Genomic DNA, 27,701 nt, shown 5'->3' on the forward strand with positions numbered 1-27,701 from the left:
TTACAATTTTTTTTTTTTTTACAATATACAACTAAATCTTTGGCCTTGAAATCAATAGTAAAAGTTTTATGCTAGTTAAGCGATGCTCATATTAGCTATGTTAACTTTTGAACTTTTGTTTTACGGACGGTTTAGATGCATGTTTAAGAGTAATTTTGAAAATGTTAAAATCACTTTTTCTCGTGTCATTTTTATATATCAAAATAAGTTTTGAATGATTCAATGAAACTCTTGCGCATTCTTTTAATGATTATTTTTATTTTCTATTTTATACTAAGGCCACATTTACCAAACCGTAACGAAATTGGTGTAATCGTAATGGAATTCCATTGATGGATCAATCATAATGAGCCTGAATCGCAAACGTAATTTGATTACATTAGATCATGTTTACTTAAAATTTTGAATTTTAACACATTTACTGTTACTGTTACCTCTGTGGGTCAAATTATAATGGTAATGGTAACGGTAGCAGTAAATTTGTTAAATTCAGAATTATTTCTCTGGAACAGTAACAATAATGATATCTATAACAGTAACAGTAACGATAACGATATGACGTAATTTTCAGATGCAATTGGATTGAACACGCTCTGCTTGTCAATCAATTTACGTATGATGATTAAAGATTTGGAAGTGGGCCCCATGTGTCAATAAAGATGCAAAAAACACCAAATGTAATCAAATGAAACTCACATTTCAAATTACCATTAATTTATTACCTTTGGACTGCGGTAAACGTGGCTTAACTTGCATGGAATCGAAAAATTGTACAAAATAACCCCAAAAGAAAAAAAAAATTCTATGATTGCCCTCTTTCTAAAAACGTGTTTGTTATTGACCTTTTTGGCATGTGAAATACTAAATTTACCCTCAATATTAAATGCTTTCTTCCTATGTATTTCCTACACCTCTTTTACACTTCCCTTCCAACGTCAACAAAACGAAAATTCAAAATCATTTAAAACAAAAGTTGCTTTAATATCTTGCTTAATTATAAGCATGGTTGGAAAGAACGTGAAAAAACGTATGAAAACCAGTGGTAATTTGGTTAAAACAGAATCGTATCAATAAATATATGACAAAAACAAAATAATCATTTATGCAAAAAAAATGTACGATTGCTGACATCAACATACATGGTCGCTTACATCAGCATATGTGATCGCTAACATCAGCGTAAACGATCCCTAACATCAGCATACGCGATCATTCATATCAGCATACACGATCTTTCAGTTTTTGTCTTACAATTTTGTTTTGGTCATATCTTCGTTGTTACAACTTAGTTTTTGCTAAATAACCACTCGTTTTCATACATATTTTCATGTTCTTTCCAACCATGTATGTAAACTGAATAAAAACATAAATAATCTTTGACTTTATTACTCCAAGAGTAAAATTTACCTAAGTTTAAATGTTATAATGCCATTTATATTAATTATTTTTTAGCATTTTGCTTAATTTATAAGCATAATTGGAAAGAACATGAATAACAGTATGAGAACGAGTGGTCATTTAGCTAAAACAAAGTTGTATCGATGGAGATATGACAAAAACAAAATTATCGTGGGTGCAGAAAAGGTGGGTGACCGCTTACATCATGGAGCGCAATCACTTTGCAATTTTGTTTTTGTTATATCTTATTCGATACAACTTTGTTTTAACTAAATGACCACACATTTTTATATGCTTTTTCATGTTCTTTCTGATTATGCTTATTAATTGAGCAAAATGCTAAAAAGTAATGAATATAAATGACATTATAACATGTAAACTTAGATAATATTTACTTTTGGAGTAACAAAGTCAAAGATGGTCTATGTTTTTATTCAGTTTACATGCATGGTTGGAAAGAACACGAAATAACATATGAAAAATGAGTGGTCATTTAGCAAAAACAGAGTTGTAACAACAAAAATATGACTAAAACAAAATTGCAAAACAAAAATTGAGAGATCGTGTATGCCAGTGTCAGCAATCGTTTACGCTAATGTCAACAATCACATATGCTAATGTAAGTGATCGTGGACAACAATGTCAGCGATCGCACATCTTTTTTTTTGCATAAACAATAATTTTGTTTTTGTCAGATACAACTTAATTTTAACTAAATAACACTTGTTTTTATACGGTTTTCACATTCTTTTCAAACATGCTTATAAAGTAAGCAAAATGTTAAAGCATCTATAGTTTTAAATGACTTTGAATTTTCGTTTTGTTGTTGTTGGAAGGGAAGAACAAAAGAGACATAGGAAATACATGGGAAGAGAGCATTTATTACTGAGGGTAAAAAGAGATATTTCACATGTCAGAGGGGTCAACAAATAAATTTTTAGAAACAAGTCAGTCATAGAAAAGTTTTTGTTTTTTGGGTCATTTTGTATAATTTTCCCATGAAATCGTTCCATTGCTCTTTTAAAAATGCCAAAAACTATGGAAAATTATTACAATGGCCCAATATCAAGGGCCCAAATGAAATTTGGCCTCTTCCTAGATTTTCAATGATATATGGCCTTCTGCTGGCGTCAACGTTGTGTGAAATTACCACATCGCCCCCACAAACGATATGCAGAGACCTTCTGTGCATTCAATTCTTGTCTCTCGCTCTCGTATCTTGATTACCCCTCTCGGCCGTCATTCTTGATCCACATCGGTCAATAAAGTTTTTTCAGCATAATACCACTATCGCTTCTCGTATCCCACTAACGCACCTTGATCTCGATTCACAGTCAAATATCTTGACTTTTTTTTTTAACTAACTTTGGTTTCGATATCGCTTTGCGTAACCTCGTCTCTCATCTCTCACTCTAGGTTCTAACGCATTCAGAGGCTTCATCGATGCTTCTTCATTTCATCTTCAAAGTCTGGTGTAGTTTGCTCCACTTCATTTGCTCAAAATCGGAGGCTTCGAAGATGCATCTTAAAAATCAAGTGTGAAAAGTTTGCCGATGCTTCTTGAAATTTAAGTGCGAAGTATTCACCAATGCTTCACCAAGCTTAGGTTTGGAGGATTCATTGATCCTCCATCTTCATGCTCATGTTTGGAGGCTTTGTGATGCCATCTTCATGCTTAAGTCGCAAAGTCAAGTTTAATGTGGAAGACGAAAAGTCAAGTCTAATGCAGATGGTGGAAGATCAAGTACGATCCTCCTGGCTCTACCTCATATACGAGATCAAGTTTGTTATTCCTGGCTCCACCTCATATGCAAGATCAAGTTCGATTCTCATGGCTCTGCTTTATACGCGAGATCAAGTTCAGGCTATCTGGCTTCGCCTCATATGCGAGGTCAATTTCGATCCTTTTAGCTTCGCCTCATATGTGAGATCAAGTTCGGTCATCCTAGCTCCGTCTCATATGCAACATCAAGTATTGTCTTCCTGGCTTTTCCTCATCTGCAAAATCGAGTCTTGTATGCATGGCTTTACCTCATATCAAATCCGATATGCAAGGTGCTACCCCATCCATGAGATCAAGTATTGTCTGTTTGACTCTGCCTCAACTGCATAATCAAGTTTGGTCTGCTTTGCTTCATTTTATCTGTGTGATCAAGTTCAATCTATTTGGCTTCGCGTTCGGTCTGCCAAGCTTTGCCTTATATGTAAAATGAGGTCCAGTTTTCTTTGCTTCATCACATTTGCAAGATCAAAGCTGACGGAACACTAGGATCAAAGCTGATAGAACAATGAGCTTGAAACCGATGGAATTCTCAAGTCAAATACTTAAGCCAAAATTTGACGGAATCTTCAGATTGTACACTAAGATCGAAGTCAAAGGAATGCTGAGATCAAAGCCGGTAGAGCACTAAGCTTGAAACTGACGGAACATTCAAGTCAAGAACTCAAGCCAAATCCAACAGACTCCTCAGGTCGCACATTAAGATTGAAGACAACAAAACGTTAGGATTAAAGCTGGTAGAGCAATGAGCTTGAAACAGACAGAATGCTCAAGTCAAGATGTAACAACCCGACCCCTAAGACTCAAGCTAGGCTGTTACTAAACACGTGCATGCATGGAACTTAAAACGACACCCTTTTATAGTGAAATAAATGCTAAATAAATAAGGTAAATTTAAAATTTAAAAAAAAAAAAGACAAAAACCCTCCATTAAATTCAAATATTAAAATAAATGATAGGGTACTTATAAATATAAATGATAATAAATAGGTCTGAAAACAAATCTTAACAGTAAGTTTCAAACATCAAAACTGAAAGTTGAAAAACATGAAAAAACTAAACATCATGAGCGTAAGCATAAAACTAGTCCTAGTGGCTCGATCATGGATTCTGTTTATCATTCGCCAGCGCATCCCTACCCTTACCTGAAACATAATCATAAAAAAATGATGAGTATAAATACTAAGTAAGTAACCCTACTACCAGGGTTTGGCTTGGCATTTATGTCCAATAAATGCAACATGAATTAAAACTCTATACTAGTTGGATCTAAAGATTTCCTTTACATAGTTCACTCTTTTTCCTTTCCCCTAGAGTGCACCTCTTACGTACACCGATCCTCACTATGAATATAGGAATGTGTACCTCTTTCGTACACAGGGTAATGTTTACACACACATAACCTACTGAGTGTGTACCTCTTTCGTATACACATAACCCACTAAGTGTGTACCTTTTACATACACTCCAGATCCTCTCCATGAATGTAGGGATGCATACGTCTTTCATACACATGGTTATGTATACACCTCTTTCGTATACACATAACCCACTGAGCGTGCACCTCTTACGTACACCCAGTACCCTCTAGGTATGTATCATTTTCATACATACCTTCCCTAGTACATCTCTTTCAGGTACTAGCGCCCTTGGACATGCATCACTTTCATGCACTCAAATAATCTGGAAAGGAAAAGAGGTTGCATCTAACTTCATATTACATATAACGTTCACATAATCTTGAGTCCTCTAAAATCTCCACATCAACGTCATGTTAATTAACCTCAACATACGCATTTAATCTAGTTTTAAATGGATCAACTGTAGCATATCATTTTCATGCACTAAATTATGTAAACAATCAAACATTCAAAATTTCATAATACATCATATAGCATACTGAAGGAACTCTTATACAAGAGTACCTCTGAGCGGAAGCGGATCTTTCCAAAAGCATTGTGACAGAACTACCGAATTTACATTTACACATACAGATATGCATCATAATACTAAATTACCGACATACTTAGAGATAAATCAATGGGAGAACAAGTAAACTTACCAGTTGAAGACTCTCTTCGCAGCAAATCTCACTTTCGCTGGAACGGCAAGCTATCATTCAGAAATACCTAATCGTCTACCATGAACAGTCTCCACACATACAGATGAAGAAAAGGGACGATACCACCATTTGGAACCCTCAGTATTATCGAAGTGAGAATCCAAAGAGTGCGCTCTGTTCAGATTTGGTAAAGGGGAGGAGGAAAAGAGATCGTATACAATGATCAAGCAAGTGGGAGAAAGACTCATCTATCGTATACATAAAATGCTTGATCGTTTAGGTGAAGTATATAATCGTGTAGGAAAAGCTAAGCGATCGTCTATACGATCGTTTAGTAAAGCTCGTGCACTAAACGATCGTTTAGTAAATGGCGCGCGTGGGTGTAAGCGATCATTCAGTAAACAACACTATCATATAGGCTCTGATTTACTACCTCTCAAACACTATGAGATCAAATGCTTAACACACAGTGAGTTATTTAAACATCTCAAAACGATTCTTCATCTTACTCATTAGTTGCGAAAACAGAAGAGACACCGGTCAATTGTCCCTTAACTGTCCAATTAATAAATAGTAAATATAATCACATTATATTCATAACCTATGGTTTAATATCATATATTAATCATAGTATTTTTCCTCCACTAGATATAAGTCATATTTATATCCAATTTCTTCTAAATTAATGTATCTCATACATAAAGTCAATTATATCATATATAATTAACTAGTTCAATTATATATAATCAAACTCCCTCTTGTCAATTTGAACATTTCAATCTGAACTAAAAACTGATTCTCAACTTGTATCCAAGCTACCAACGGTACGTGAATAACTGACTAAACTCTTTAGCCATGATATCCATCATCCGTTAACTGTCAAGCATTCCACTAAAGACCGACCGCTAAATTCTTCTTACCATAGATATATTTCTATGTCCATCGGATATAACCAATCATTAGTACAACGATCCTTCATATATGCTCGTAAGTACAGCTGGACCAATTTACCATTTTGCCTCTATAGTTACATCTTACTCCTTAAGTACCATTGATCCCACTAATGAACAATATAACATAGTCCTACTATGTGTGAACACCTCTCGGGCATGAGAAGGTGTGTGGCGCCACATTGTTCAAGCTCCAAGATCAACCCTTAAGGGAGAAATCTATCTACTTACTCCTACTTTGGGGAAGAAGTGAACTCCATCTTGTGTAGTTGAGTTCCCAACTCCCAAATCAAACAAATCCTCAAAGTGGTAAGTTTAAGTCAGCACTCTGGCCATTATCACCCAAGCAAATCAAAGGACCGTCCTTAATGGTAGGAGTTCCCAACTCACTTAGGATTGAGGTCATGTTACCTATGGTCATCCTAGTGAAGTGAAGTCTCTGTCATGAACGGGGTTATATGACGGGACGTTAACACTTCGTGGTCAGGTCTTATACAAACTTTTTGTATAGGACGCCCCCGCTTGCACGTCCGTACATGAGTGATCAAGATCAGACCATCTGTGACAAATCACAACACTTGTAACTATTCCACAAAGCGGGCCGCATCCGTAGTGTTACCAAGATAAGGTTTCCCTCCTATATCCATATACTACAGACCATTTTGGTTATCACTTAAGACATGATCCATTTGTATGTCACCAAATACATGCTTAAGTTACATAAAGACACCAAGGATTTTAAGTTTATTGGTTTGTGGTAAAGCAAATAAAATATCAAAATGTGTAAAGTCAAGAAGTGAAGTAAATATCATATATTATACATCATACGCGTTCGTACAAACTATTTAAAAACTACAGGACACGAAACTTTAGAGCATCAACCCCAACAATCTCCCACTTGTTTTAAAGCGAAGTGGGGTGTACAAAACAATAAACTAGAGCATAAAAACCCAATTCAATAAAATCTCCCACTTGCCGTAGTCCAGCCACAGGTGGTCCCATAAACCCATGCTCTAATGGTGACCCTCAAACACTGTAGCCATGAGAGCCTTCGTAAATGGGTCAGCAACGTTGTGCTCCAAGGCGATCTTCGTGACGATCACATCTCCTCAATGCACTATCTCGCGGATCAGATGATACTTCCGCTCTATGTGTTTGTCGCATCTGTGACTCCTGGGGTCCTTGGAGTTCGCCACAACACCACTATTGTCACAATAGAGAGTGATGGGCCTAGATATATCTAGAACAACTTCCAGCTCTATCAAGAAATTCCTGAGCCAGACAACCTTCTTAGCTGCTTCACAAGCCGCTACGTACTCGACCTCCATCATGGAGTCGGTGATGCACCCCTACTTAGTGTTTTGCCACACTACAGCTCCTCCGTTAAGACTAAAAACTGACGCTGAAGTAGACTTCCGAGAGTCCTTATCAGTCTAAAAGTCAGAATCTGTGTATCCAGTAAGGATCAAATCCCTAGACCCATATACGAGCATGTAGTCCCTCGTTCTCCGAAGATACTTAAGGATGTTCTTAACTGCGGTCCAGTGACCCTGGCCTAGGTTAGACTGATATCTACTGACTATTCCCACAGCATAGCAAATGTCTGGCCAAATGTAGAGCATTGCATACATCAAACTTCCAACGACAGATGCATATGGGACCCGTCTCATCTCCTCAACCTCTTGAGGTGTCTTAGGACACATGTTCTTAGACAAAGTGACTCCATGCCTGAATGGTAGTACACCCCTTTTGGAGTCTTGCATCGAGTACTTGAGCAAGATTTTGTCAATATACGATGCCTGAGACAATGCTAGAACTTTGTTCGTACAATCCCAAAAGATCTGTATACCCATAAAAAACTGAGTCTCTCCCAAATCTTTCATTTGGAATTGGGTCGCTAGCCAGTTCTTAACTACAATCAGTAAACCTACATCATTCTCAATGAGTAGTATATCATTTACATACAATACTAAGAAAACTACTGATTTATTGACGATCTTCTTGTAAACACAAGGTTCATCAACGTTTTGGTCAAAGCCATACGATTTGATCGCAGTATCAAACCGAATATTCCAAGATCGAGACACCTATTTCAGCCCATAAATGGACCGATTCAATTTGCAAACTTTTTGCTCTTAACCTTGGGCAATGAATCCTTCGGGTTGCACCATGTAAATGGCCTCCTTAAGATTTCCATTCAGAAAAGCCATCTTGACGTCCATTTGCCAGATCTCATAATTATAATAAGCGACAATGAACAGGAGGATGCAGATCAACTTTAACATGGCAACAGGTGAGAAAGTCTCCTCATAGTCGACTCCCTCCACTTGGGTATAACCCTTTGCCACAAGTCGAGCCTTGAAGGTTTGTACCTTCCCATCAGCACCTCGTTTATGCTTGTAGATCCATTTACAACCTATAGGTCTTACCCCATCGGGCTGATCTACAAGATCTCATACTGAGTTAAAGTACATCGACTTCATCTCAAGATTCATGGCTTTGACCCATTCATCCCGGTCAACATCCTCCATTGCCTTTTGATAAGACAAAGGATCTTCAACATCGCCATCTGCCACCATAGCCAAGATTTCCATGGAACCTAGATAGCGATCAAATGGGTTCGTAACCCTCCCACTGCATTGAAGTTCCCTCAACTCTTGAGGTGGAACCGACCTACTAGATGAATTATCATCAACAATCCTTGTTGATGAAGCAGGTCTTTCTATAACTCTTGTTGAAGTTTCAGTAGTTTCAAATCAAATGATAGAGAATTTTTAGAGAGAAGGTAGAGGCTTGGAGGATAGGTTTTGTGTAATAAAAACCTCTTGCCCTATATGGGCTATAAGGATATATTTATATGGAAAATGGTTAACCCATGCCCCAAGAATTTTCATTTATACCCTTAGTGCAAATTAATTAAATAACCCTTATTTAAATAATTTGCACATTAATTAAATAACCATATATTAAATCCTATTTAATATACATTTAATTAATTATCATAAATATCATATATTTATACTAACCTTCAATCTTCATTATTTCTTAATCAATTAATTAACAGTTAATTAATCAATTAAATAACTGTTTTAAATCATATTTTATATGGAGTTATATATCATATAAATCATATTTAAGTGTACATCTCTTTATGAATCTAATTCATATAAATCTAATATTTTAATCTTATTCAAATATATCTCTCTTACATAATTTGAATTATAGATCATATCTATAATTAACCATCATATATTAATCTCATTAATATAAAATTCCCTCATTTGATTTGAACAATTTAAACTATTCCTCATTACTATCCTTTAGTGAGCTAATAAGGGGTCTTATGAACCTACAGATTAGAAGTTTCAATCATATGAGATTAATTGATTAAACTCCTTTAATCTAATTAATCAATATTCATTAACTACCAATCACTCCACTAAAGACCGATAGTTGCACTTTTCGCACGGTAGATATATTTATGTGTCCATGGATATAACCAATCAACAAAGCGATGACCCTTCACAAATGCTCATAACTACAGCTAGGTCTAAAATCGTTTTACCCCTGCAATTACATCTAACTCCTTAAATATCATTGATTCCTCTAATGAACAAACAATTTATAGTTCAACTATAAACTAACACCTCTCAGGTCAGGATAAGATCTCCCAATTGCACGTGTTAATTGAACTCAAAAAGAAAAAAAATGCTAATTAATCAAAATAATAATTGAAGAATGTGTAATGTGGATCCCACCAAAATTGAATTTGGAGAGCAAATTCAGTGAAATTACCTTTGTACATGGAGGAGGCCGAGAAGCCATAGAAGTAGTAGATGGTGCGGCCCAAAAAGACATTGAGAGTGGAAAAAGTGGTGTCGTAATGGACAGAAATGCAGGGAATGGCTTTGCATTTTGCTAATTTTAAATAATAAAGGCATGATAGGAATATAGATAAAATAAATAAGAAAGTTTGAGAAAATTGCTATATTTCCAATTTTTTTAAAATATTATTATATACTTAATTCGATTACCCCTATTTAGCGTGTTAATATTGAGGATTTATGATCCATGACAATTAGTATATCCAAAGAAAATATGAATTTCATTAAGTCAAAGTTCATGTAGCTTGGAGGGAATGGCTTTGCATTTTGCTAATTTTAAATAATAAAGGCATGATAGGAATATAGATAAAATAAATAAGAAAGTTTGAGAAAATTACTATATTTCCAATTTTTTTAAAATATTGTTATATACTTAATTCGATTACCCCTATTTAGCGTGTTAATATTGAGGATTTATGATCCATGACAATTAGTATATCCAAAGAAAATATGAATTTCATTAAGTCAAAGTTCATGTAGCTTGGAGGGAATGGCTTTGCATTTTGCTAATTTTAAATAATAAAGGCATGATAGGAATATAGATAAAATAAATAAGAAAGTTTGAGAAAATTACTATATTTCCAATTTTTTTAAAATATTGTTATATACTTAATTCGATTACCCCTATTTAGCGTGTTAGTATTGAGGATTTATGATCCATGACAATTAGTATATCCAAAGAAAATATGAATTTCATTAAGTCAAAGTTCATGTAGCTTGGAGGATTAATAATTGAACTATGTGAAGGTTGGAAGATTCAACTTTAAAATAACATTTAAAGAAATAAAAATTAAATAATAATCATAATAATAATAACTTTAATCAATTAGACTTCTACCGAGTTACTACCAACTACTATAATTAGACAATAAATATTTGTACTTGTACAATATTTTTGAGGAAGCCAAACAAAATGAAGGAAAAGGAACACAGGTCTTTCAATAGGTAAAATAACCACGCGCGCGCACCAAAAATAAAAATAAAAAAAGGAAAAAAGGATTGGTCACCTTTACTTGAAAGCTGTATACTTGCAGAAGATATGAAACCTCCCCTCTTTTTGAACACTGTCACTGCCAGCCTCAGCATGTTGAAGAAAAGTTATAATTCAAAGATGATTATTGGTCACCAGCTGCTGCATTTTCAACATTGCTTGAAAGGGAAAGAAGATTCATCAGCTCCATTCTGTATTCCAGGCCTCTTAGGTAATGCCCCAACAGCATGCACCTTAAACAATATTAATGCAATACTGAGTTACTGCTAATACCAGAATCTAAAGCCTTTTCTCATGCACACAACTCAATCAACTTCTATTTCATCTCAATATTTGGTCCAAGATAACTACATATGCATAATAAATAAATCAGCAGGGAATTTCTCAGAAAACTGTTCTCAGCAAACTCTCTTCAAACCCCCGACACAGGAACAGGTTTCTTGGATCTGTTGACAGATAATTACCTTAAAACATGAGTATTTTCAATACCTGTCACCGTTTTGGCTTTCTAAAAAACAATTAGATAAGCATGAGATTTCATCTCACAACCAATTGGAAAAGAGAGAAGTAACCCACGTATGTTTTAAAAATGGTGGTTCTTTCATCCTTCCAATATGGAATCCTCAACATGCCCTCTCAAGATATTGCTTATTTAGGTTCACTTTTTATTTTTTTATTTACCCAATATCCATTTGGACTTTATCAGCTTCAATACCAAATTAGATAAAAATAGGGTTCCATTTTACAACCAATCGGCAAAGAGGGTATTAACTTAGGTATATTTTAAAGATTGTGAGTTCCATCTTCCTAATGTGGGAACCTCAACAAAAACAAACTGCATAGTTAGATTTTTCTGTTCCAGCCAGTCATCTTAAACATCTAATTAATGAAACTAGTCATATTAAGTGATACTGCTACGTAACCAGCACACAATAAAAAAGAAGAAAACAAGAAGGAATCTAACCAGAAAAGTAGACGAGCCAGATAGTCTCGAGTTAATGTTAAGAGAGGCTGGAATTGGAGAGAAGTATTCTCAACAAGTTCTGCACAATCTTCATTACCAATATCTGTTGTGCTTGTTCCAATATTTTCTGATTGAGAAGAAACTTTGGAATGAATCTTTGGAGAAAGGGTCGCAAGAAGTCCATGGACAACGGAATGTATGGCTTCTTTTAAATCAGGGGATGTAGGTTCAGACAACTCAGCCACCTGTTTATCATAAATAATTCAAGCTAATAAATAATCATAATGAAGCAAAACATAAATATGATCCACAATCCCATGCGTGCTCACCCCCTCCCCAAGAAGGTTGAACAAATCAATAAATTGAACTCGTTCCCTGTGGGAGGGAGGGAGGGACCCAAGAACTCAGTATAAGATCATACAAAGGCAAACAATCCTATAGAATTAAAATAGATTATTTAAAATAATTTTAAGGAAAAAAAACTATAAGACCCATTTTATTACCATTTGGTTTTTTGTTTTTGAAAATTAAACTTATAAATATTACTTCCACCTTTTGATTTCGTTGTTTATGGTCTACTTCCACCTTTTGGTGTTGGAATCAACTAAGCATTCAAATGTTTAATTAGGAAAGATGAAAACCATGACAAAAGAAGACAAGCACAATTTTTAAAAACCAAAACCAAATGGTAATTAAATGGAGCTTTAATATCAATATATATGCTTCAAAAATGTGAAATGAGCAACAGAAAACATGTGTTATTTATCAGAACCTGATAAATTGCACTAGCGACTAATGAGTCCAACAGTTTAACCAAAAGCCAAATCTCTTACCTATACACCGACGACACAAGTGAGAAGAAAAATGATAAGCATGGAATATAAACACTTCATACTAGTGGAAGAAAACCAAGAAAGGTGGAGTTCAAGGTTGGTAATTGGATTTTTTGATAAATCTAGAAGCTCAGACCATGATAGTTTGCACTTCTAATTGATTTATCCTTCAATAAGATTTCAAGATTATGATAACCAATGACCATCCATGCTACATGTAAAGAGATTAATAAAATCGAAGCAGCAGTATTCCCTACTGTAAAACGAGTTGGGGAAATAAGCTTATTAGATAACATGCCAACTATCCCTTATGATGGAAGACACCACATTAATTTATCACGTCAGTAGTCTTCAAGGTCGTACTAGACAGTAGAGATAATTCTTTTTTACATTTCTTGTTTTTTTAATATTTTTCAACCTTCCTCTATTTGAGAGGTTAATTTTTTAAAATAATAACACTAATAATCCAACATTTGCTCCTTGTCACCATTCATTGTCTTGTACCAACTGTTGTAAAAATGTGCATCTGTAACCTAACGTTTTTTTACACATCCCTTAATCCTCAATAAAGTAAAAGGAAGATACAGAAAACTTCATATGAATAACCTAAAGCAAACGGCAAGCTACTTTAACAAAGATGAAGATTATCCTACATTACAACGTTTTTAAATGTCTGCAGTAGATGTGTGTTCACTGCACACATCACGCAGAAGATCTTAAATTGACTACCAGAGTTTGATCGTTCTAGAAAAATCAACACACCTTTTCTGGCTGTAATGATCTCAGATAGTCCAACAGATCATTTTTCTCCTCGCCAACAAATTGTTGCATCTGAAGAGCTGCACTTTTCCTCTTTACCTCATGGAGTTCCTTCAACAAATTAACACAGGAACGTAAGAAAGTAAAGTACAAATGGAACACAGAACGTTCCGATGATTTCATGGGATATAAGTTAGAACAAGTCAAAAACAGCAAAACCTAGTATCTCTAATGAAAAAATTCTTCCATTTTATCAACAAGCAGGTTCCACTAGTTTTAACAGAATAATGGAACATGCCAATTGCAAGTGGAAAAACAAATTTTCAGTTGTCACCTCACCATACCTGATAGCCCAAAATCATTATCTAAAACACATCTCGGCAGTATAATTCACACATTTGGAGCTGGGTTGTTAAATAAGTAAAGAGAGGGTAGACAAACTTTCAAGAATAAATACCTTTTTAATTGAAGATAATTGAAACTGTAAATGAAGAATATGTTGTTGAACTTCAGGAGAGGTTTCACCAATGCCTTGAATATTGACGCTTTCGGATGATTCGTCCAACGATTCCTCACATCTGGAAGAAGACTCATTTTCATCTGAAACGTTTGCTAAATTTGCACTGTCAAGCAACATTTCATGTAGATCAATTCTACAATTATCATTTGTTTGTTTGTCATTATTTCCATCATCAAAGTCAAGGTTTCGTTCAAGGCAGAGTCTATATTCAGCATTACGCAATGTGTACCTGAAATAGCATCAGAAGAACAAAAAGAAACACCATCAAGATATGCTAAGATGTAAACGAATTAGAAATGAAAAAGTAAATATCACATTCTTCATGGATGTATAGACATCAGAAACAAGGACACATGATGACTGAACTGAACCAATCTTATCAGTAGCCATCGTATGTCAAAAAGTCTTACAAAAACAATACATATTAAGATGCAATTGCATTAAGCACGGTTAAAAGATGCTTGACTGTTACAACAAGAACATACAAATTTGCCAGCAAAAAAAAGTGGTCCTTTTCTGTCTTCTCAAGGAATCTCAAAAAGCATAAAGACATGAATTAGGTTAGTCAACTTACCCGGTCATTATTGAAGAAACTAATAACTTAGATACTGGTTCCCATAAAGCCTCAACTAAAACTTGAAACTGGTCAGATGGAAGTAACCCCAGCATGCCTGATATAGTCCTTTTCATAGCATCCACAGTGGTAGGTGGAACATCTTTTTGAATTACACTTACATCTAATGGCTCTATCTCTTGTATCAAAGATGAAAGCACTGATTTCTGAAAAATGAAAATAAAACACTTCGACAAAAGAATTTTACACTGAAAACATATCAACATATATCACGTGCTTCAAAATTTAGATCTGAAACATAACCATAGAGAGTAAACATACTTCTCTACACACCATACCAACCAACCAATAGAAGCTCCAACTGACTTTCTAATGTATAATTTTAGTGATTAAAAAAGTTCATTGGAATCCACTTACTTACTAAATGCAATAAGAACAGACCAGGAAGAATACGTGACAGAAGAAAGTAAGTAAGATAGAGTTCCTGCTAAGCTGTGTGTAGGCAAGAGTTGAACCCACACTATTGCAAAATTGAAGCCTAGTTATACGACTTGGCTATCAAGAAACTAAATATTACCCCATAAGGAACCTAAATAGCTAATGCTCTTACTACGAAGTACTAGCATAGTTAAGTTAATCCTTTGCAAATTCAATTTACCCACACGAAACTAAAACTACTCAATTTTAAACCAAATTTTGGAAGGTTCGTGTTAGATGATACAATATTAAATTTACCTTTTCACCCATTAGGTTAAGATTTTGGGTCAATTGCTGATTTAAGATGCATTTAAGCATGTAGTTCTATAATGTTATTTCCTCCCCTATTAATATTGATTTCTATTTGTTGGAACTTTTAAATATTTCAAGCATGAGGAGAGTGTTAGATGATATAATATTAAATTTACGAACACGAATTAGCTTAAACTTTTTTATAAATCTTTAATTTAAGAGAGTTCGTTTGAAGTCTAACAACGAATACACTATCAGCACTGATACTCATATCTTCCACTTATTCCAACGGAAGACAACTCAGACCAAGTAAACAAAAGCTAATTCCACAAGCTACAGGCGTGCAAAGAATCAAAACGTCGGTATTCAATGAATTGCGATTGAACAGAACTAAGACAGATTGAAACTAAACACAAGTTAATTCCAGAAGCAACAGAAATGAATCAAAGCAAGCAATCAAACCTTGGATGAAAAAGGCGAGCGCGAGTGGTTGGCATGATCAAAGTTGTCGGAGGCGGAGTGCAAGGCGGAGGAGGTGATGGTTAGGGCAGAGAATCGGAAGGTGAAATTGGTGGAAGGAGAAAGAAGAAGTGGAGAAAATTGGCGGCGAGAACGAGATAAGGGATTGAATTGGAGAGGGAGCGAGAGAGAAGAGGTGAAGGTTGCCATAGGCAAATAGCGCCACAACCTCAACCACTTCTCTTGTCTCCCTCTTCTTCACCTTGGCTTATGCTGACTACTGCCTGTACACCATTTAACTGCAACCACAATGATGATGATGAAGCTTGCCAATGCGACAAACGAACTCGGCTCGTATCTCAACCCATGAATTTAACCCCAATATGAGATAATTGTAGGAATGACCCAAAATTCGGGTTCAGAATAAAATTTGTCCCATTTTTTAAGTTTTAACAAAAATGACTTTATTATGCACATGTGCTAGACTCTCGACTATTGACTTTATTATGTATGTGTGCTAGACTCTTGACTATTGAATTTCACTCCTCGCTTTCACTACACTCACTTCTCATTTCCTTACTTTCAATCTCATAATTCCTGTTATTTGTTTTTTTTTAATATAAAAAGTGAGAGTCGAAAATAAAAAATAAAAACAAAGACTAAAGAGAGAGAGTGAGTTGTAAGAGAAAATAAATGGGGCGCAGCGAGAGTAGAAGTGAGATCCTAATCCACATTCACAATGTTATGTTTTGGTTATTTTATGATGATGTGACAAGTCAAAAAAGTAATACCTTTTAAAACTGTGTTATATTTTATTGAGGCCTTTTAAAATGGGTAACTAGTAAAAATACGTTTGAATTTTTTCGTTTTTCTAAAAAAATATTGTTCAAAAGTTGTTTTGACGTTTTATAAACGTTTTATGATAAACCCTGGAGAATATTATAATATTAGTTTAACTTTGGAGATTAAACTTGAAGAATATAATATTGTTTTTCTTATTCACTACTTTCATTATCTTTCATTAAAAATGAATCCTCTCGAGAAATATTTTGAAGAAATTGTCACGAAAGAAAGAGATACATTCACTTGAAAGAAATAAACTTTCATTAAGAAAGTACAGAAATGGACTATTGAGGGAGAAGCTTTTTTCACTCTCTCGATATTCAATCGGCTATTTTTGTTCATTTTAAGTTTGTCCAACTCTCTAGCTTTCCGTTTTTCTTAATTTGCTTGATTAACAAATTGGGGCATAACTCCAATTATATAGGTGAGAGGTACTTGGGGCCCAAGTATAACGATCATTCTAAGTGTTCCTTGGATTCTAAAGTATTTTTGCAGTATGGTTGACTAATTTTGTTATAGGAAAATCCTGAACAGCATGTTTGTAACATGTCTTATACCATATCAAGCAACATCTTCTATATATTTATAGATTATGTATGAAGATTTTTTTATTATTGATTGGAGTGTGTAGCGCAAATTTGCTAACTTGTTTTCATATTATTGCATATAATATTTTCTTTCCTTGAAGATCTTCTCAAGGAAGAGTCTTATATATTATTGTGAATCTTAATTAACTTTAGGGTTAGCCCTTTTGAATGAAATGAGTATGTGTTTTAAGGGTTCTACATATTGTCTAAATGTCAACTTTCATGCATTGATAGTGAACTTTATATACTTTATTGTTAAGGGTGTTACTAGTAGTTGAGTAGATTAGGATGGTTGTTTATGAGTATTATTATAAATCACTTAGGGATATTTTTTACGTTGAGTTGGTTATTATAATCAACGGGTTATAATAGTTTGTGCTGGTGATACAGACTATAGTCTAGGTTATGATAGTATGTGTTTGAGGTACAAATTATTTTGGTGTAAATAGAAAATAATAAACATGTTAAAAAACAAGGATTTAAAATAGTAATATTGTACTTCATTGTATGTTATAATAGTTGGAAACGTCAATTATTATCTTACCCTTCTATTTTGTTCTATTTGTAAGAACCTCATGCATCAGTTAAGCTCTTCAACTTTCATAATGAATCAATTTAGACTTTTATACAAAATTTATCTGAAAACTATCCATGTATTTACACAAATCATCAATTTTGTAAAACTGACATTTGAAGAATTATATACACATGTTAGGTAATTAATGTTGGAAATGTCCTAGAACTCGCAGTTCGTGTTAAACATTCTATTTATCAATAATAATGATTTGTTGATTTTTCATCCTATTATAAAAATCCAATAAACATATCCTTGGCTATAGTCTGAATACTGTAACTTTATGTAGTGACATAAACATGATCAAGTTATAGTGACATAAACATGATCAAGTTATAGTGACATAAACATGATCAAGTTAACAGTATATAGCTTAAATGGTCTAATAAGTATATGGATGAAATTGGGTATCTCATCCTGGTAACACTATTGGATGCGGCCCACTCCATAGTTATTACAAGAAGCGATCCACAAATTGTTCATGTTGAGACATGTGAGTGGGGGCATCCTATGCAATTAGTTTGCATATGGACTGGACCACAAAAATAGTCACTTTTCTTTATAACGACCGTTTACTGTTAAAACTTACTATTTCATTTATCAAAATAACTTAGGTTAACTCGATCTTAATCCTGAGCTAGCTATGAACTCCTGTTTGTTCAGGATTATCCTTTGATCTGCAAACGGTGAGAGTAGTCCAACAGCACTGCTCAATAAGCTTCTCATTTTAGGGATAAGACCAGATAAATAGCTGGGAACATAGTCTTGCAAGATGGAATTCACTCCTACCCGATTTAGGGTTAGCAGATAGGTTGTTCTCTTAATTACTAATTTCAGGTCTTGAACAATCGGGGTCCCGCCTTCTCATGATAGAGAAAAGATTTGATCCATAGGCATTATGATTCAGAATTGTTCATTAGAGGGCCAGTGGGAACTTAAGGAATAAGATTTATTCACAGGGGTAAAACGATTATTTTTACCCAACTGTGATTACGAACAACCTGTGAATGATCGACTTACTAATTATGGTTATAAAGTGGACATAATATATCTCCAGTGAGAGGAGTTCAACTATGAGCTATAGTGGAGTGTCCCATTAGTTAACGAATGGGGGTTAGATCGGACTAATGAGTTTAGCCGATTAATCTCGAATCATTGGAGCCCATGATCTGTAGGTCTACGAGGTCCCTCTACTAGCTCGTAAATGGTTAAGCTTTAGAGTAGCTTGAGAAATTAATTTGACACATTCAAATTAAAATTAAATGGAATAGAAGAATATATATATGAAGATGGTTTTATGTAAAAATTAATTTTAGTTTTGAAATCAAAATTTATTTTTTGAAATTGTTTTTGATTTTGGAGAAAAATTGGAAAATTGGAAAAACGTGCAAAAAATGGAAAATCAAGATTTTCCACTACCATCTTCTTCATGCTCACACAAAACTCATTTTCTCTACTTCATTAACTCCAAGCATGAGCTACAAGTCATGCAACATTCTTCTTTGCATGTTCACCTACGATAAATAAAGAAGATTGAAGTGAATTTCAGGTAGGCAATCAATAGAAATTTTAGAGAAAATTTCGGATTGAAGAAGAGTTTTTCAAAGAAAATGGTGCTGTGAGCTTTTCTCTAGTTTATTCATTGCTTCAAGCTATTCTTGAGCCCCACAACTCGGTCTAAAGCTCTAAGAGGATAGTGGGAAAGATCTTGAGGTAGTTTACGGTGATCTTTGGAGAAGACTGATGCTGTTTGATCAAGATCTAGAAGAGTTCTTCAAAGGTATGATCTAAAACCTTCTTATTTATATGAGCATGCTTTAGTTTCTGCCAAAATCGGTGAATTTGAATGCTTATGAATCTTTAATACTTTTGCTGCATGTTGTTACACTCTTACAATTGGTATCAAAGCATCATATAAACATTCAATTTGGTTTAATTTTGGTGTGGTGGGTGTTTTTCATGAGATATATGGAACTGATGCACTGATATGGTTTTCTGAGATTTGACACTTTAATTCTCTTTAATTTCTCAATTAAATTTATAATTGGCTCTTGTTTCATGAGCTTATATGTGTTAGCAAGAGTCTGTAATTTATTTGGAGTCATTAGAGTTGAAATTAAGATGTAATTGAAGAAATAAATGAATGAGGCCAAGCTGTTGTTCCAGTTTTCAACTTCTACTCAAATTTGTTGTTGAGGTTCAGTTGCTAGCGATTTTCTAGTTCCAGGCGTTACACGATATGAAGAAAAGCTAGACGATCGTATAGCAATGGGAATTGGTCGTTGTGATGATGGACGCTAAACGAACGTGTACCTGCGGGAGCTAAATGATGCGTTCAAATGCTATACGATAGCACTACACGATCATTTAACTTTTGCATGGGAACTAAATGATACGTTTGAAGTGCTATACGATGGCACTACACGATCGTGTAGCTGCAGCGTGCGCTAGGCGATGCGATGAAGTGTTAAGCAATTGTCTCGATGCGGTGCTAAGCGATCGTCTAAATGCAGTGCTAAGCGATATGTTGGAGTTTCTATGTGATGGAGCTAAACGATCGTTTAGCTACGGCGCTAAACGACGTGATGATGTTCTATGCGATGGAACTAAGTGATCGTTTAGCTGTGACAGACACTAAAGGATGACATGAAGCGCTAGGCGATGGTGTTAAGTGATCGTATAGTTCTACCAGAGAGCTAAGTGATTGCACTATGCGACAAACAGAAGACATTAAGTGATCGTGTACCCCTTCTCAACACAGGGCAGTGTTAAACGATTGCCTTTAGTACTACAAGATCAGCCTTAGCGAGACTTTGAGGTTCGACTGAGAGCAGTCGGTTCAACCGGTTTTCTCAAGGTCCAATCCGGTTCAGCCTCAAAGGGTTTTGGTTGGTCCAGTTCAGACTCATTCAGTCCAGTTCAAGATGCTTGGGCTCGGTTTGGAGCGGTTCGAGCGATTCAAAGACGGTTTTGAAGCTATTTGTAATAGTTAGGTATCTGTTTGCTTGTTTATGCCAAAACAAAAACCATATCAGTTAGTATTTAATTGTTTATGCATGTGATGTATATAATAATTAAATAACTCATGTATATGCATACAATATGCCATGTAGATTTAAAACCCCATCGTAGGAAGCATGTTACATGCATTGAAAGTATGTTATAATTGTTATAATATATAGTATGCATGTTAGAGTTATGTTTAATATAATAGTTATATTAGATGCCTTTGTTGAATGTTGTGGATGCTAAGCATGTCTAAAATTTTGTAAGTTGTTATAAAATTGGTTAGACGTTTAAAATCCATAACAAAAAACAGTTACATGCTCACTTAGGTTAACAACTAGTTTTAATCATTAAAATAGATTGTTACCTTATAAAATATGGTTACGAACTCGCATCGGTTTATAAACCTGTCTAAGGCTAGGAGTACTTAAGTTAACGGTTTACGGAACACCTCCTACCTGGGGATTATGACCGAATTATTAAGAGTTGTTAACTGAGTTTATGAGCTTGCATGAGCGATGTGAGGTAATAAAATGGTTTATCACCTAGACATTGTAAGTTAAATCCAATTATAAGCGTTATACTTGGATAAACCACTTAGACTTAGATTGTATGAAATTAGTCGTCATACCTAAGTAAAATACCCAAAACATTTAGAACACTTCAATGGGAGATTAACAAATTATTTGATATATAGTTATTAGTTCTCATGTCCTCAAGAGTTCACACCGTGAGATCCATGCTCGGCTTCATGTCGATTTTACCTCGACTGCTCCATACAGAAAGTGTTTGCATGGGTCAATAACAGGGTGAATAAGGGAGGTAGTTCATAGTAAGTGGGTGAAGGAAATGTGTCAACATTGTCCTACAGTCTCCCCCATTAGTTTGAACTGTGAGATTCCTATGTTGTGCATGCTGTCGTTTTTATGTGGCACTAGCTAGTCGTTAACCGCGACGATCCCCATGGAGGGTTGTAACATAGGATTTGGAACAACCCAGGCTTCAGTAAAATGAATAGGGTCTTATAGTTCCATCTTGGATATTATCTTCTATCTCGGAGGCATATTCATACCGTTCTATAAGATCTAAAAAATGGCGGGTCACATTACAATAATTACTAATTGTTAGTAAAGATCTTGACCGAAAGCGATAACCAAAAGAACTATTGGAATATGAGTTATTCTGGAAATAGTATTTGGTCAAGAACTGTCTTGTTTCTGTGAAGGAATTCTTGACTGCCCCTCGGTAGCAATTGTTCTAAATCACTTAATTATCGTTGCAAATAAATAAAGATTTATTGGGTACTTTATTAGTTTTGCTAAAAATGGATTAGATGCATATTTAATAGAGTTTGTTTAAAATGTTTCAGCAATGTCGAACTCAATCATACAATTGCTTGCTTTTGATAAATTTAATGGAGAGGGTTATTCGAACTGGAAGTCAAACATCAATACGATATTAATTGTAGACGATCTGAGGTTTGTGTTGATGGAGGAGTGTCCTCCAGTTCCCAATTCAACAGCCACCCGAAATGTTCGGGACGTCTATGATAAGTGGGTGAGAGCGAATAAGAAATTTCGGGCCTATATCTTGGCTAGTATATCTGATGTACTCAACAAGAAGCATGAGGTCATGCCCATAGCCCATGAGATTATGGCATCATTACATGAGATGTTCGGGCAACCGTCATCTTCTGTTAAACATGAAACCATCAAATATATTTATGTTACATGCATGAAAGATGGGACTAACGTAAAAGAACACGTTCTCGACATGATGGTTCATTTTAATATTGTGGAGGCTCACAGGGCGATGATAGACGAGACAAGTCAAGTAAGCATGATACTGGAATCTTTTCCAGAGAGTTATCTGTAGTTCAGGACAAACGTTGTCATGAACAAAATCACTTATAATTTGACGACGTTGTTGAATGAGTTGCAGACTTATCAATCAATGATGAAACTGAAGGAAAAATAAATAAATGTTATTTCGAAATCGAAAAAGTTTTATAAGGGGTCCACGTCAGGTACGAAACCCACTGATGATAAGAAAGTCGGTCATTCTTCTTCTAAGGATAAAACCGTACAAATGAAGAAGAAAGGAAAAGGGAAAAAGAAAGCCACTGCAAAGAAAAACAAAAACAAAACTCTCAAAGGAAAATGTTTCAATTGTAGAGAAGTTAGGCATTGGAAATGAAACTGCCCAAAATATCTGGCTGAAAAGAAAGCAGAAAAGGCTAAACAAGGTAAATCTGATTTACTAGTTGTTGAAACATGTATAGTGGAAAATTCTCACCTTACTTGGATATTTGGATTCAAGCGCCGCTAATCATGTTTGTACTTTTCTACAGGAAACTAGTTCTTGGAGAAGGCTTTCTGAATATGAGATGAATTTCAAGGTGGGAATAGGTGAAGTCATTTCAGCTGAAGCAATGGGAGATGTAAAGTTATTTTTTGGATATTCTTTTATCTTGCTTAAGAATGTGTTCTATGTACCAAAGATGAAAAGAAATCCCATTTCTTGTCTATTAGAAAATATGTACAGTGTATCTTTTGAATGTAATGAAGTGTTTGTTTATTTAAGAGGTGTTCATATTTGTTCTACTAGACTTGAAAATAACTTATACAGAAATGTTTAAAACGGCTGAGACTCATAATAAAAAGCAAAAATTTTCTCCTAATGCCTATTTTTGGCACCTCAGGCTTGGTCACATTAATCTCAACATGATTGAGAGATTGGTAAAAAACGGTTATCTAAATCAGTTAGAAGACAGTTCCCTACCTCCATGTGAATCATGTCTTGAGGGAAAAATAACTAAAAGATATTTTTCTGAAAAAGGTCTTCGTGCCAAAGAACCTCTCAAATTTATACATTCAAACCTATGTAGTACGATGAACGTTAAAGCTCGAGGAGGATATCAGTACTTCGTCAGGTTTATTGACGATTACTCTAGATATGACTATATTTACTTAATCAATCATAAGTCTAAAACTCTTGAAAAGTTTAAAGAATTTAAGGTTGAGACTGAAAATCAATTAAGTAAAATAATTAAAACACTTCAATTAGATCGAGGTGGTGAGTATATGGATTTGCAATTCTAGAACTATCTAGTAGATTATGGAATTCAATCCCAACTCACAGCACCTAGAACACCACAACAAAACGGTGTTGTAGAAAGGAGAAAGCGAAATTCGTTGGATATGGTTCGGTCTATGATGAGTTATGCTCAGTTACCTCAATCCTGTTGGGGGTATGCAGTACAAACTGCAATTTATATTTTGAACGTTGTTCCATCCAAAAGTGTTTCAGAAACACCGTATGAATTATGGAAATGACGCAAAGCGAGTTTACGTCATTTCCGTATCTGGGGTTGTCCAGCACATGTGTTGGTACAGAATCCTAAGAAATTGAAAACATGATCGAAATTATGTCTCTTTGTAGGATACCCCAAAGAAACAAAAGGAGGATACTTTTATGATCCCTAAGAAGATAAAGTATTTATATCGACAAATGCTACATTCTTGGAAGAGGATCATATTAAAAATAATCTACCTTGTAGTAAACTAATATTACAAGAACTAACTAAAGATACTACAGAAAGATCAACAAGAGTTGTTGATCAAGTTGGTCCATCAACAACGGTTGTTGTCCCGTCATGTCCATCCCAAAAGTTGGGGATGCCCAGACGTAGTGGGAGGGTTATTCAACAACTTGAACACTACATGGGTTTAAAAGAAACTCAAAACTGATCATATAAGATGATGGTTTAGAGGATCCATTAACCTTTAAAGGCAATGGAAAATATCAACAGGGAACAATAGATAAAAGCCATGGACGATGAAATAGAGTCTATGTACTTCAACTCTGCCTGGGAACTTGTAGAACAACCACATGGGGTTACATCTATGGTTGTAAATGGATCTACAAGAGAAAACAAGAACAAACTGGCAAGGTACAGACCTATAAAGCCAAACTCGTGGCAAAGGGTTTTACCCAAAGAGAATGAGTTGATTATGAAGAAACTTTTTCTCCTATTGCCATGATCAAATCAATAAGAATACTTCTTACCAATGCCACATATTATGATTATGAGATATGGCAAATAGATGTCAAGACATCTTTTCTGAATGGCTATCTTGATGAAAGTATTTTTATGTTTCAACCAGAAGGGTTTATCAAAAAAGGACAGGAACAGAAAGTCTAATCGATCTATTTATAGATTGAAACAAGCATCCAGATCCAAGAATATAAGATTTGACACTACGATCAAATCTTATGGTTTTGAACATAATGTTGAAGAACCTTGTGTATAAAAAAAAATAGTCAACAAAACTGTAACATTCTTAGTTTTATATGTTGATGATATCTTACTCATTGGGAATGAGACAAGTTTCTTACTGACGTAAAGAGATAGTTAGCAACATAGTTCCAAATGAAAGATTTGGGTGATGCTCAGTATATTCTAGGAATACAGATCTTTTGGAACCGAAAGAATAGAACATTGGCACTATCTCAGGCATCTTATATTGACAAGATATTGTCAAGGTATAATATGCAAAATTCCAAGAAAGGTTTATTAACTTTTAGGCATGGAATTAATTTTTCAAAGGAACAGTGCCCTAAGACACCTCAAGAAGTTGAGGAGATGAACAGAATTCCATGCGCATTTGCAGTTGGGAGTTTGATGTACACTATGTTGTGTACACGCCCTGAAATATGTTTTGCAGTTGGAATCGTTAGCAGGTTCCAATCCAATCTAGGACACGGTCATTGGACTTCCTCGAGTATCTTAGGAGAACGAGGGACTATATGATCGTGTATATATCTAAGGATTTGATCCTTACAAGATACACTGATTATGACTTTCAGACTGACGTAAATTCCAGGAAATCTATCTCAAAATCAGTTTTCACTCTTAACGAAGGAGCTATAATTTGGAGAAGCATTAAGCAAAGTTGTATCGCTGACTCCACAATGGAAGCGGAATACGTGGCTGCATGCGAAGCTGCTAAAGTAGCAGTATGGCTACACAAATTCTTGGCTGATTTGGAAGTCGTTCCAAATATGCACCTACCTATCACACTGTGACAATAATGGTGTTGTTGCCAACTCAAAGGAACTTAGGAGTCACAAACGTGAAAAATACATTGAAAGAAAGTACCATCTCATCTGGAGATAGTGCACAGAGGAGATGTGATCGTCACAAAGATTGCCTCTGAAGACAACCTTGTTGATCCATTCAAAAAGGCCCTCTCAATTAAAGTATTCGAGAGCCACCTAGTTGGACTAGGACTCCAAGTAGTGTAATCTAGGGCAAGTGGGAGAATGTCTATGGTATTAGAGATGCCCTAGTTTATTGTATTTTTTCTATTATGTTTCTCAACATTATATTGTATATATTTGTTCTCACTGGAGTTTTAGTCCAAGTAGGAGATTGTTGGGAATGTTCTAGAACTCGAAGTTCGTGTTAAACATTCTATTTATCAATAATAACGATTTGTTGATTTTGCGTCGTATTATGAAAATCCAATAAACATATCCTTGACTATAGTCTGAATATCGTAACTTTATGTAGTGATATAAACAGGATCAAATTAACAATATATAACTTAAATGGTCTAATAAGTATATGGATGAAAGTGGTATCTCATCCTAGTAACACTATTGGATGCGGCCCACTCCGTAGTTATTACAAGAAGTTACAAAGTGCTACAAACGATGTGATCCACAAATCGTTCATGTTGAGACATGTGAGTGTGGGCATCCTATGCAATGAGTTGGCATATAGACTGGACCACGAAAATAGTCACTTTTCTTTATAACGACTGTTTACTGTTAAAACAAACTATTTCATTTATCAAAATAACCTAGGTTAACTTGATCTTAATACTGAGCTAGCTATGAACTCCTGTTTGTTCGGGATTATCCTTTGATCTGCAAACGATGATAGTAGTCCAATAGCACTGCTCAATAAGCTTTTCATTTTAGGGATAAGACCAGATGAATAGCTGGGGATATAGCCTTGCAAGATAGAATTCACTCTATCCGATTTAGGGTTAGCAGATAGGTTGTTCTCTTAAGTACTGATTCCAGATCTTGAACAATCGAGGCCCTGTCTTCTCATGATAGAGAAAGGATTTGATTCATAGGGATTATGATTCAGAATTGTTCATTAGAGGGTCAGTGGGAACTTAAGGAACAAGCTCGTAAATGGTTAAGCTTTAGAGTAGCTTGAGAAATTAATTTGACACGTTCAAATTAAAATTAAATGGAATAGGAGAATATATATTTAAATATGATTTAAATATATGAAGATGGTTTTGTGCAAAAAATAGTTTAATATTTGATATTAAATTAATTAATATTTTTTAAATTAATTTTAGAAAATTAAATTTTTAGTTTTGAAATCAAAATTGATTTTGATTTTGGAGAAAAATTGGAAAATTGGAAACACACGCAAAAAATGGAAAATCAAGATTTTCCACTACCATATTCTTCATGCTCACACGAAACCCATTTCCTCTACTTCATTAACTCCAAGCATGAGCTACAAGTCATGCAACATTCTTCTTTGCATGTTCACCTACGACAAATAAAGAAGATTGGAGTGAATTTCAAGTAGGCAATCAATAGAAATTTTAGAGAAAATTTCAGATTGAAGAATAGTTCTTCAAAGAAAGTGGTGCAGTGAGCTTTTCTCTGGTTTATTCATTGCTTCAAGCTATTCTTAAGTCCCACAACTCGGTCTAAAGCTCCAAGAGGATAGTGGGGAAGATCTTGAGATGATT

General features: G+C 34.8%; 1 protein-coding gene and 1 long non-coding RNA gene across 3 annotated transcripts; both read right to left on the reverse strand.

Moving 5' to 3' along the window:
* Window positions 1–4,121: 4,121 nt before the first annotated feature.
* LOC150036155 (uncharacterized) lies at window positions 4,122–5,936 on the reverse strand. The gene is made up of 2 exons (XR_016529641.1): window positions 5,241–5,936; window positions 4,122–4,323 (listed from the first exon to the last, which is right to left on the reverse strand). It is a non-coding gene; the product is annotated as an uncharacterized LOC150036155 (long non-coding RNA).
* Window positions 5,937–10,916: 4,980 nt separating this feature from the next.
* On the reverse strand, window positions 10,917–16,374 carry LOC120078229 (MAR-binding filament-like protein). 2 transcript variants are annotated; one of them, XM_039032450.2, is made up of 6 exons: window positions 15,907–16,374; window positions 14,716–14,921; window positions 14,079–14,370; window positions 13,625–13,732; window positions 12,030–12,274; window positions 10,917–11,298 (listed from the first exon to the last, which is right to left on the reverse strand). In XM_039032450.2, the coding sequence occupies exons 1-6, from the start codon at window positions 16,111–16,113 to the stop codon at window positions 11,190–11,192; spliced, it is 1,167 nt and encodes a 388-aa protein (XP_038888378.2). In that variant the 5' UTR covers window positions 16,114–16,374; the 3' UTR covers window positions 10,917–11,189. The 2 variants fall into 2 exon arrangements, with proteins under 2 accessions (XP_038888378.2, XP_038888379.2); XM_039032451.2 differs by having other exon boundaries at window positions 10,917–11,511; window positions 15,907–16,323.
* Window positions 16,375–27,701: the final 11,327 nt, after the last annotated feature.

This window comes from Benincasa hispida, chromosome 5, assembly GCF_027475165.1.
Source record: "Benincasa hispida cultivar pf3 chromosome 5, pf3_genome.v1.1, whole genome shotgun sequence".
Taxonomy (NCBI): Eukaryota; Viridiplantae; Streptophyta; class Magnoliopsida; order Cucurbitales; family Cucurbitaceae; genus Benincasa; species Benincasa hispida.